The sequence below is a fragment of the Tupaia chinensis genome, unplaced genomic scaffold, assembly GCF_000334495.1.
Source record: "Tupaia chinensis unplaced genomic scaffold, TupChi_1.0 Scaffold000146_1, whole genome shotgun sequence".
Classification (NCBI taxonomy): Eukaryota; Metazoa; Chordata; class Mammalia; order Scandentia; family Tupaiidae; genus Tupaia; species Tupaia belangeri.
The window spans coordinates 16,257,692-16,269,896 of record NW_006159616.1 but is presented as its reverse complement, the minus strand read 5'-3'; the positions used below and the strand labels follow the sequence as shown (position 1 = coordinate 16,269,896).

The 12,205-nt window shown below is 55.8% G+C and overlaps 1 protein-coding gene across 2 annotated transcripts in view; it reads left to right on the top strand.

The window, feature by feature from the left end:
* The window catches only part of CAMTA1 (calmodulin binding transcription activator 1), a 1,029,661-nt gene that overhangs the window by 919,179 nt on the left and 98,277 nt on the right, over positions 1–12,205 (top strand). For both annotated transcript variants that reach the window (XM_027770647.1, XM_027770648.1), the window contains 2 exons: positions 2,678–2,804; positions 9,495–9,629. In XM_027770647.1, coding sequence (XP_027626448.1) covers positions 2,678–2,804; positions 9,495–9,629 — 262 coding nt within the window. The remainder of the gene's footprint in view (positions 1–2,677; positions 2,805–9,494; positions 9,630–12,205) is intronic.

The following is a 12,205-nucleotide window of genomic DNA, read 5'->3' as shown; positions in this document are numbered from 1 at the left end:
GCTGCACCGAGGTTGCAATTAGAGCCGTCAGGAATGCGCGTCACAACCATTCAGCTCAGCGCAGCCAGGCAGTGGTTGCTATGGGAACCGTCCCCAGAACTGATGGATGCAGAGCCGTCCTGCAGCGGTTTCCATGGAGAAGGTCCTGATGTTCTCCAGTCATTTCTGCAGTTCTTTGTTCCCCACAGCAGCCCCGGCTCCACGCTAGCAGCTGTTGATTAGGGTTATTATTTTTTCCTTTTTTTCTCACACGATGACTGCCTTTGGCCTTTTGAAGCCACTGCTCTTTCACTTCCCAGGATCCAAGGAGGCTGGTGCCCTGAGTTGGCCTTCTGGTGCTTCCAGACCTTCCCAAATCCACCTGGCTCACGTCAAAGCCAGGCACCCACTCCAGCTCCCTACACCATGCCCTGGACATAACTCCAAATCTGCCTATAGAGCTGTAGATCAGAACCAAAGGATGTTAGGGCCAAAGGACCTCAGGGAGGTTGGACCACGTGCCTGAAGACACACAGCTACTGAGGGGCAGGGGAAGACCTCCCATCTCTGGCTTTAGGGCCTGAACTCTCTTCACTGTCCCCATACTGTGGGTGCCTAGTAACAAAGTGACCTCTCCAAAGTGATCCTGGCCCAGAGGAAGGGTCACCCACCAGCACAGGATGAACATCTTCCAGTCCCCTCCCATGGGAGAAGGCTCTTTTCTGTGCTTGCTTGGAGAGGCGACGTCTATCTGACTCCTTCCTGTTCCTGATGCCCAGGGCCAGCCCTGGGTTCCAGGAACATTGTGGGAAGCCTTGGAAGCTAAGGTCCCCTCCAGAGCAGGGATGGGCAATGCCAAAGAGAAGCCAAGCAAGAATGAACAGGAGAGCAAGTGTGGCAGACAGCAGTGAGAGAGCTAAGGCTGGCACGCTGGCCTGGAATGGGAGGGAGTGGGGGTGCTCAGGCGAGCCGCTTCTCGCTTCTGGTCCACCTCACCATCTCATGGAGCTCCTCTCAGTCTTCTGCGGCCTGGACACTAGGTGGCGCCCTCCACCCTGACCTGAGCAGCTCTCGCTCCCCCTCCACGCTGCGGAAAAAGGTGTTTATTAGTTTGGCGGAGGGGTGGATGGAGCCTCTGGGGATGGGACCACCCAAGGTTAGCCAGGAGAGCTAAAGAGGCCAGCATCCCCACCCTCTGCATCCCCAGGGGAGTCTCCATCCACTCCGAGTGCCCAGGCTCTCTTCTCTCCTAAGCCGTAAGTAGCCGGCCTTGATGTATAGTCCACCTCGGACTCCATAGAGAGCGAGAGGAGGTGCTACTAATCACCAAGCAGGAACAAAGGCCATGGCCGAGATTGCCCGTGCACCGGGACAGGAGACTGGCCTCGATCTCTGTGCACCCGCGCTGGTCTGAGCGGGAGGTCAGAACCGGAGCCTTTCCAAATCTCTTGCCTCGCCTCAGGAATCCTGGGGGCGGAGTCCTTTTCTTTGGAGCTGAATAAGGTCATCCGAGGCCCCTCCCAGCCAGGCCTCACAGTCGGTGCCTGGGTTGTGACGCCCCCTCCTAATCCCAGGTCTAGCTGTGTAGGCGTGGTCAGTGGCACAGACACAAGTGCCTTGGATGGCTCAGCACCGAGGCAGGGGGGTCCAATGTCCAGTCCCATTCTGTACCTAACTACCGTCTCTGAGCCCCAAACCCTGAGCTCCCAGGGCCAGGTCTGAGCCTAACCAACTCTGAGCCCCTCTCCTCTCCTTGTTATGCCACACCCTGGGGACTCCAGGTCTCTACTCAATTCCTCACAAGAGTTTCTGGTCTCAGGTGGCATTGAGATGCTCAGGACTACTCAAAACATCCCAATCTATCCACAAGCAAATTGCAGAGCATACACACACACACACACCCACACACACACACACACCCACACACACACACACACCCACACACACACACACACCCACACACACACACACACCCACACACACACACACACCCACACACACACACACACCCACACACACACACACACCCACACACACACACACACCCACACACACACACACACCCACACACACACACACACCCACACACACACACACACCCACACACACACACACACCCACACACACACACACACCCACACACACACACACACCCACACACACACACACACCCACACACACACACACACCCACACACACACACACACCCACACACACACACACACCCACACACACACACACACCCACACACACACACACACCCACACACACACACACACCCACACACACACACACACCCACACACACACACACACCCACACACACACACACACCTGCGCTTCCTGGCGTCCCACCTGGCCGGTTCCCAGGCACATCTTGGCCTGAAAATGTTTGAAAATCTCAATGCTCCCGTCTGCCTGGAACTGCACGTTACACAGGAGGGAGCAGGGGTCAGAACGGCCCACTCCCGTTCTGGTCCCCAGCTGAGGAAGGCAGCTGGTCCTCCTGAGGGTCGTGGGGACTCTTGCTGCAGCCCCCAACAGTGGTTTTCAAAAGTCAGGGCTGATGGAGGGTCTGTGAATGTGTGTGCGGGGGAGGGGTGCGGGCCCACCTGAGGGGTGCTGCAGGGCCTTCCCAGTGCTGCCCCCCACACACACACGTGCTCACTCCCATCTCTGCTGGTCTCTGTTCCCTCCAGGGAGGAGTGAAGGTTCTCATCACAGGCCCGTGGCAAGAAGCCAGCAATAACTACAGCTGCCTGTTCGACCAGATCTCAGTGCCTGCTTCCCTGATTCAGCCAGGGGTGCTGCGCTGCTACTGCCCAGGTGAGAAGGGCCCTGAGGAGAGCTGGACCCCAGATGGGCCTTGGGTGACCTTGAACAAGTCAGGTGATTACTCTGGCCTCGGTTTCCTCGGCTGTGAAATGGGTCCCAGAATCTCCGTTTTAATGTCATCTGTGTTGGTTCATGGGCCCCATGCGAAACAGGGACATGAGGCACGCTCTGCAGGAATACGGAAGAAAACACCACAAGGGGACTCTGTAGAGAGAGAGGAAGCCAGGTGAGGTACCCAGGACTGGCCCGCAGCGAGCTGCTACCACCCTCAGCCTGAGGGGTTATTAGAGCTGGTGAAAGCCTGGCCAAGCAGCAGGGCCCAGCCAGGGCTACATGTGGAGCCAGAGGACACCTCTCCAGCAACGTAGGCCTCTCTCCTCTTGCCTGCCTGCCTTGGCCCAAGCCAGCCAGAACCAAGAGGGTCCAGGCCATGAAGCGCACAGGGTCAGTCCCCCTGTGGCACTGAGCAGGTCAGAGAAGAATGCAGATGGCCTGCTGGGGAAAGGGGAAGGAAGAATAGTCAGCACAAACCTTTTTGAGAATGTGCCCAAGAAAGTGCTTCCAACATAATTTGCTTTCAACCTCAGGGGCTCAGTGATCCTTAAGAAGTCCAATCTGGAGTGCCCCCCCTCCCGTGCTCCTTTGTGGCTCTGGCCTCCTCCCATCCCCACCCCCAGGGTGTCATCATAATCTGCTCAGCTTGGTGTCCCACTCTGGTCACCTGGTCCTTGACCTCTGGCCATCAGTACCTCTCTACTGTCCTTTTGGCTCCAACAGGAGAGAGACTGTGTCTTTCTCTTTTTGGGGGGTGGGGGGTGGGGTTGCTATAGGGCGTGTGCACTCGCCAGACAGAGAGAGACAGAGAGACAGAAAGCGAGAAATCACCCCCCAGGGGGGATGGCCACGCCGCAATCCCTTCTCCTCCATTCTCCTCTTGGGATCTTGGGCACACATGCACGGGGCCCGGCGTGCGTTTAAGCCACCGGGTCTGGGACTCAAACCGTGGTCGACTACATGGGAGTCCAGCAACATAACCTTTACGCTAACTGCTGGTCCCTTTTTTTTTTCTTTTTCTTCTTCTTTTTTTAATTTAGGTATTTGCCATAGGGCATGTGCACTTACCTGAGAGACAGAGAGAGATAGTGATAGGGAAAGTGAGAAACCACCGCCCCCCCAGGGGGGATGGCCACACCGCAATCCCTTCTCCATTCTCCTACTGGGATTTGGGGCTCATATGCCCACACAGCCAGAGTGATTTTCAAGTTGCCACATCGAGGACTCGAACTGCAGTTGGTCATGTGGGAGTCCAGTGCCTTAACCACCACACCACCTGCTAGTCCCAGAGGGACTGTCTTTCTTGGTTGCCATGTGTCCCCAGGGCTAGCAAAGTCCCTGGCATGTCACAAGAGGATATTTGTAAAAAAGCGAATGAGCCTCTAGGAGTTCAAAGTTAGTTCTGGAGCTTAAGTTTTAGTTCCCTGGGCTGGTGTTGGGAGGACCCCATGGCAAACCCACGCATGCTTCATTACCTCTAGGGAGGCCTGTCCAGCCAGCCAGGTAATGAACAGGAGAGGCAGGATGAGAAGGTAGGGGCAGCAAAGGGCGGAGGGGTGCACCCCATGCTATCTGAAGTCAGGGAGCCTGCAGAAGGAAAGGTGAATGCTTCACATTAGAGGGCTAGGGATGGGGATGAGAAGTCGGGGTGGGAGTCCCCAGGGCAGAAGCAGAGCAGGGTGGTGCTGGGCAGGCTAGCAGGATTCTCCCTGCTCCTACCTGGGGTGTTCCAACTTGAGCCTTGGCTGCCCCGGCTCTGTCTCCCCCTACACTGTGCCCTCCAGCCTGGGGCTTCCTTCTCTCCTACTCAGTCTCCCCTTGCAGACCCTCAGAGTGGAATGCCCTTGCCCCAGGAGCTGGCCTCACATGCCCAGCCAGTACTAGAACCCGGGACCTCCTTCACCATAAACACCCTAGGGAGACAGATTGTGTCCATGGTGGCCTCCCTTGCTGGCCCTGCCCTCACTGGCTGCCTGCCCGACTCCAGAGGGCCTTCCCCCACCCCAGTCCCCTTTGCGCCCAGCAGCCCTGGTTGACCTGGAGCACAGCCATCCCGGATGCCAGCTTGGGCTGGGTCAGCCCATCGCAGTGCAGGGGAGAGGGCAGCATGTTATTAAACTGTCCACTTACCACTTGCTGCTGGAATGGGACTCGCCTGGCCTATAAATAGACGCTACTTCCTGTACCTGGTTCTGGCCTGCCCTCGGTTATCTGACTCCTCCGAAAAAGAAGGGGCTGGCCTTTGAATGCCCTCTGGATGATGGCCCAGGTCAGGACCTGGAGAATCTAAGGGCTGGAGTCGGTCACACCTGGGTCCATCCCAGATCAGCTAGACACCATCTGTGACTGTAGCTTAGTGGCTGACTTTTCTGGGCCTCAATTTCTACATCTGGGGGGAATAAAAAAAAAACCTGCAAGGGCCAGCAGGTGACATGATGGTTAAGGCACAGAACTCCCACATGACTGTCTATGATTCAAGTCTCAGAACCGTGGCTTGAAAATCACGCCAAGCATGCATGCATGTGTGCCCAAAATCCCATAGAAGAACGGGAAGGAGGAGAAGGAAGCGCAGCATGGCCATCCCACCTGGGCAGCGATTTCCCACTTTCCCTCTCACTACCTCCGTCTCTTTCTGCCAAGCACACCTGCCCTACGGCAAAACAAAACCACCTGCCTATGGGTGAGAGCATTAACTAGAGAAGGTTGTGAAACACCTGGCTCAGGTGATCGACTCAGGAAAGTGATCCACTAGTGATGCCTTCATCACTTTCTTCCCTAAAGTGTAGGGGTGTGGAGAGGGTGCCAGGGCTGTTCAGTCAGTCCTCCTGGTCTCACGGCATTTCTGAGTCCCAGAACGGGCAGGCAGGGTCTCTGGCCAGGCCACCACCTCTCCCAGCCATCAGGCTTTTCTTACGTAATGTCAGATCGAAGGACTAGAAGCCACAGGCTCGAGGGAGGTGAGAGCTGGGGCCCCTCTGCTATAGCACCCTTCAGTTTTGCAGCACACAAATGTTCCCTTTAGACATCTGTGTTTTAAGGCCCAAATTGAAATCTATCACTCTGAAAAATGGTGCTGGGTATGTTCATTCATTCATCCCTTCATTACTTTATTCACCAAATTGATTTTTAGTATCTCTTGCTTGCCATGCACTGGGTGGGTGCCTGGAATGGAGCAAAGGATAAGGCCCAGCCCCCACAGACCCCTGGTCCAGGAACACTCAGTCCAGGGAAAATAGCATGCAGGCACACTGCTGAAACTGAAGGTGACACTGGCTGCTTGGGGACCTCATCACTGAGACTGAGCTTGAAGGATGAACACGGGACGCCAAAATCAAACTGGCATTACCAGAAGGAAGGGCTCAGGGGCCTGTGAGAGAGCACCTGCCAGACCACTGCGGGCTGGGGTCATTGTGGGAGGAAGGAGCACAGGGAGTGCAAACAGAAACTGCCCCTGCCTGACACACCGGCCTGAGCAACAGCGTGAGGTGGTCCGACCCTGACCCAGAGCAGGGCTCCATCTGGGCAGCACTCACACCGTCACTGGCACCAAGAGACACACAGGCTTGGACCCTGCCTTGTGCAAGACTCCAGCGGTGCTCCAGGTCAGGAGGAAATCCACCTAGCCAGGGCACTGAGCCAAGGATGTAGCTGTGGGGGAGGAGGCCCCCAGGCTTAGGAGAAGATAAAAGAATCTACCAGGAAGACTCTGCTGGCCAGCAGCCCCACCCTGGAGTCCTAGGAGGGGACCAAAAGGCAAAAGATGAAATTCAAAATGAGGTGAACCAGAGTATTCTGCATCACAATGGCCACTCAGTTATTGAGTGGCCATAAAGATCAGGACCTGATGCCCCTCTCATGAGCTAACATTCTACTGCAGGAAGACAGGAGACAACCAACGTAACTAGTGAAAGCTACATCCCAACAGGGGAATATGGCAATATGGTAAAGGAGCTTGGGAAGTGGGAGGTTCCTTCTGACAGACTGAGAAGGAAAGAAATCTCAGGGGCTGGGACCTGAATGACGAGATGGAGCCAGTCCTGGGAAGAGTTGGGGAGGGGAACATCCAAGCCTGGCAGAGGGCAAAAGCAGCACAAAGGCCCTGAGGCAGGAAGAGGTTTGTTGAGTTAGGGGAGGGTAAAGCCAGCTGGCTGGCTGCAGGATAGTTACTTGGGGGCTGGTGGGGGAAGAGCTGGACACGATAAGGTGGGAGAAGATGGCAGGGACCTAAAACGAGTCCTGTTCATTCTTTTTTTTTTTGGAGAGGTTTTTTTGCTATAGGGCGCGTGCGTTTGCCAGACAGACAGAGAGAGACATAGAGACAGAAAGTGAGAAATCACCCCCCAGGGGGGATGGTCACGCCGCAGTCCCTTCTCCTCCATTCTCCTCTCGGGATCTTGGGCATGCACGTACACGTGCCCGGCGTGAGTTTTAAGCCACCGGGTCCGGGACACGAACCGTGGTCGACTACATGGGAGTCCAGCAACATAGCCATTACGCTAACTGCTGGTTCCCTCCTATTCATTTTTCTAAGCCATGGGAAGGAGTTTGATTTGATCTGTGATAGGAATCTGGCAATTTTAAGCAAGGGATTGCTTGATCTAAGTTAAAAATAATTCTGGGTATACGGGAGACTGGACTGGAGGAAGAACAGAAGCAGGGAAACCACTGGGAGAGGGTAGAGGGTCAATCTTTCCTGACTAGAGGATCGGGCTTCCTTGGGCAGCATACTGCCACTGCTTTTATGTAGGGGCACTGGCATAATGTCACCCTAACACCATCCCAGCAGGGACAGGTCTTGGGTGTACTGATGTTGCCTTCTCCAGGAGGCTGGGCTAAGATGGGGTGCACGTGCTGACCACCCTTCCTTCCTATTGGTAAACCAGGAAAATCTCCAGGGCAGGGGAGTGACCACAGGCTTGGAGATCTGCCTGGGGATGCTGTCAGAGCCACAGGAGGTTCTGGCCTTGGCTGGCGATCTCCACTATGGGAGGTCCTCCACAACCCTCTTCCCCAGCCACCCCCAAGCCCCTACAGCCTTCATGCAGCCTGTTGCTTCAGGTTGCAGCCTGGTACTGAGGAATCAAAGTAGGACTGAAAGCACAGGGAGGAATCCACTGGTCATTTGGCAGTGACATCCCAAAGACCTTCTTTGGGGACAATGGCAAGATGGTTGCTGTTTCAATATGTACACCGGGGGTGGACAAAGGCCACTGAGCAGTGAGTCGCTTTTCCCGTCAGAAGTGGCCTCTACAAGCAGCGTCCTCAGAGGAAAGCCAGAGCTTTACTCTGTCCCAGGGAGCAGCTGACTTGGAGAGCTTCCTCAAGTCGGTAACCTTCTGAAAATCAAGAGCCCCAACAGTAATGTGATCCTCATGTGTGTCCTCCCTGGAAATCCGTCCTGAGGAGGACTTGGATATTGGTATCTGGCGTTAGAGAGCACATGACATGATGTCTACCAGGGGAAGAGGCGGGGTGGCCTGTACACTCACCACTGCCCACGGGCCAGCTGCATGGGCCATAGGCCACCCCCAAGAGACCAGCCAAGGGGAACCAGCAGTTAGCGTAATGGCTATGTCGCTGGACTCCCGCGTAGTCAACCGCGGTTCGTGTCCCGGACCCGGTGGCTTAAAACTCACGCCGGGCGCGTGTGCGTGTGTGCCCAAGATCCCGAGAGGAGAATGGAGGAGAAGGGATTGTGGCGTGACCATCCCCCCTGGGGGGTGATTTCTCGCTTTCTGTCTCTATGTCTCTCTCTGTCTGTCTGGCGAGTGCACGCGCCCTACAGTGAAAATCTCTCCAAAAAAAAAAAAAGAGACCAGCCAAGGCATGGAGCAGCAGCCCCAAGCCCAGACCTAAAGCAGGGCTCCACCCAAGCTGTTTTTCCTCTTGTTCAGTGAGGACATCTTCCATTAACTCAACAGATCCAGTGTCGGCTCAGCCCTGTGTTGGGCCAGAGCAGTTAATGAGCACCACAGGGCCTTGCCCTCGCAATGCCTACTGTGTGGCCACCAGTAGGCTCACCTCCGTGCCAGCATCCCCAGCTCAGCACATAATGGTTCCACAGCATCCCACACTGGCAGGGACCAGAATAACAGAGGCACAGCCAAAGCTCTTGCTGGCATCAGAGAGGCAGAACAACCTCTAAAATTACAGGGGGTGCCACACTCAGTGAATCAGGACCACTTGTAGGAAAAGGTGAAACAGATGAGCACAGAGAAGTCTAAAGCAAATGCTCTACAATGAGTGGGACAAGGGGAGGAGCTGACCAATCGCAGTGCAGGATGGACGCTCATTCACTCATTCACTTGCTCAGCCAGTCTGCAGGGGCACCCCAGTCCCTGCTTTCACCAGAGAGTAGAGGAGCAAACAGACAATTAAAATATAGATGCACAGGAGGGACCACAGGGCGCCTGGCTGAAGCTGGGGTCCAGAGAAGGTTCCCAGAAGCAGCAGCAATGCATCTGGGGCTGAAGGAATGAGCAAGCGTAGGCTGGTAGGCTGGGCGAGTTTACTGACGAGTATAGCAGGGAGGGGGAGTAGAGCAAGACTCCCAGGCATCCCGTGGTATACCAGATTACAGGGCTCTCACTCACTCCCTGACTTAACTTCTCTTTCTTTCACTTTCAGCCCATGACACTGGTCTTGTGACCCTACAAGTTGCCTTCAACAACCAGATCATCTCTAACTCGGTGGTGTTTGAGTACAAAGCTCGGGCTCTGCCCACGCTCCCCTCCTCTCAGCACGACTGGCTATCGTTAGACGGTAAGAACAGCACTTGCCAGGCATGGAGGGAGAGGGACACTTAGGGACCCAGTGCATAAGATGTGAAAAAGAGAAAACACCCAAAAAGGGACAGGGAGTGGGGTACCAGCATCTGCCAAAAGAAGGCCGTCTGGGTCTCTAGCATCAGGCTGTGAATGTCAACGCAGTTGGGTACCTGTGGCTAACCATTGGCCGGCCCCATTCTCAATGTCAGTCCCTCCCAGGGACAGATGAAGTATGTGAGCTTGGGCTTGTGGCTTGTGGCCATCACTCCTGTTGGATTATCTGAGTGGCCAGAAAAGCCACTAAGAGGTGGGAGCTAAGAGGTCCCTCTCTTGACAGACTCCTCTAGTAGCAAGGTCCAAGCACCTGCTATGTCCCTATAGGGCTATTTCCATGGTTTCTTCCAAGCAAAGACAGTTTCTGGAGATCCTGGCCAGCCTGGCTTCTTTTAGATTTGGAAGACTGGGCAGCCAGAACTGTGTGCTGAGTGCTTCAGCCTTTAAGGGATAACTAGTCAAACCCTCTCATGAAAGCCTTTAAATAGCTGTCAATCCATGCTTCTCAGCTGTTCTCACCCATGCCTCTGAGACAAACCCAAGATCATGACTGTGGCAGAGGGTGGAGGGCTGGGAGCCCCAGTGGGCTTCGAGGGGGCTTCGAGGAAAGAGGCGGCAACTGCTGGCCATGGAGGCTCCAGGAGCCACTGCCCTTGTCCTTGGGGTTGGTGAGCGGCTGCCCTTTCACACTGGGCCTACACGAGGAAGCCCAGAGCTGGCAAAGGTCTGCAAGACTGAGCACAGCCTATTCTCTGCACAGGGGACATGGTGGGAGGGATGACTGTCCATGACTTCAGCATCAGGATGCTCAACAGAGATGAGGGGTCTATGGGGTACTCTGTCACCAGTTCTGGATGTTGGGGTCTTGGCTAAGCTGAGTATAGGGTTGCTTCACTAAATACCCTTTCCCCCACCCACTGCAGCCTTTTCAGACCTCCCCTCCTTTATGGCTGCCGGGAAGAGTCCTGGGCTTGGGTTTATGCTCTGAACAATGATTCTCAAAGCACCCAGTGTGCAAACCTTAGCCATATCCTAGCCCCTGCCCCTGCCCCTGCCCCTGCCCCAGTAATGACAGGGTGCCTGGCAGCTGACCTGGCCTGTGAGCCCTCAGGAGCTCTTCCCAGAGGTAGCTTTGGGTCAGCAGGCATCTGCACCCTGGCAGTGGCTGCCTGGGAGCACCGTGCTGGCCTTGGCAGCATCCCTGGCGGAGGCTGAAGCCAGCAGAGCTGTGATGATGACCTGCAGGATGTAACAGAGAAGGGCAGGGTGACCAGGAGCTCCTGTTCAGGAAATCCGGTTTCAGTTTTGCAGAACAGATGAGGAATGGAGCAGGGAGCTTTGCAGAGGCCTCACTCTCCCTAAGTGACCTGGGTGGCCTCACTAGATGGATGAAAGATGCTGGGACCAGTGTAGGACCCTGCCTGGGAGACGGAGCCTTTGTAGAGAGCCAGTCTTAACCAGGCAGTGCCTGTGAGCAGAACAAAAACATTTGAAAGCCCAGAGAGGCAGCAGGGGAGGGTGCTGTGGTAGAGACCATGGGACAAAGGAGCCACCTGGATCCTTGGCCAGATATGGGCCTGCTGCCAAGCTGGGCACCTGTTCTTCAACAGCTCCCTCCCCCCAGGACTGTGGCTCTGACCTTTGCAGGCTTCCAAGTGCAATAAGTGTCCCCCTGGTCCCTATAGGATACACAGGAGAGATGACAGAAGTTAGGGAAGAGACATGGCAGTGCCACCCTCCATCTGACATCAAGTCCTGGGTGTGTGAGCCATACCCGCCTTTTGCTCCCATTGGCTAAGGCACAACAGGAAAACATCAGCTCCACAGCGGCTTAGGTCTGGGGCTCTGGGCCTAGCTAGGCCCAGGAAGGACAGCCTGCCACCCACCGCTGCCCAGGTGCCCTACATAAAGCAGAGTCCTTTTCCTTTGTTCTTGACCAGATGTCCTTTCAAGTATTTGGAAGGGAGGAAGGGAGGGGCGGAGGACTGCCAGATCCCACCTGGCGAAGAGTGGAGCTCCCCTGGGTATTCTGTCTCCCCTAAATGAACCCAAGTGACTCATGCACTCCAGGACCATTTCCCAGCCCTTCGCCAGCCTGATAATAAGCTGGGAGAGGGAGAGGGGCACTGGAGCAGCGGGTCCAGGGGCGTAGTCTGCCCGTTTCGTGAAGGGGATAGCTGGAACAGCTACCCAGGAGGGGGGGGGGGTCCCCGGCCTCTGGCCAACCCCCTGGGCTCTGACACTGAACTTTGTGCGGGGTCAGTTGCTGCAGTGGCTGGGCGGAGGTAAACCATCTCCTAGCTCTCATCTCCTCTCCCCTTCGGTCCCCTCCCCTTCCCTCGCGTCTCTGCAGCTCCTTGGCTCAGCCCCTCCCGCCCCCACGTTACTGGGCAAATTCTCCATTAGAGCTCGCCAGGAAGCGGAGATGTGTGCGCTGTGGCGAGGGGAGGAGTGCAGCTAGAAGGGGTGGGGGCGAGGGGACTGCAGCGCCGAGCAAAGTGGGGCACAGCGGCCGGG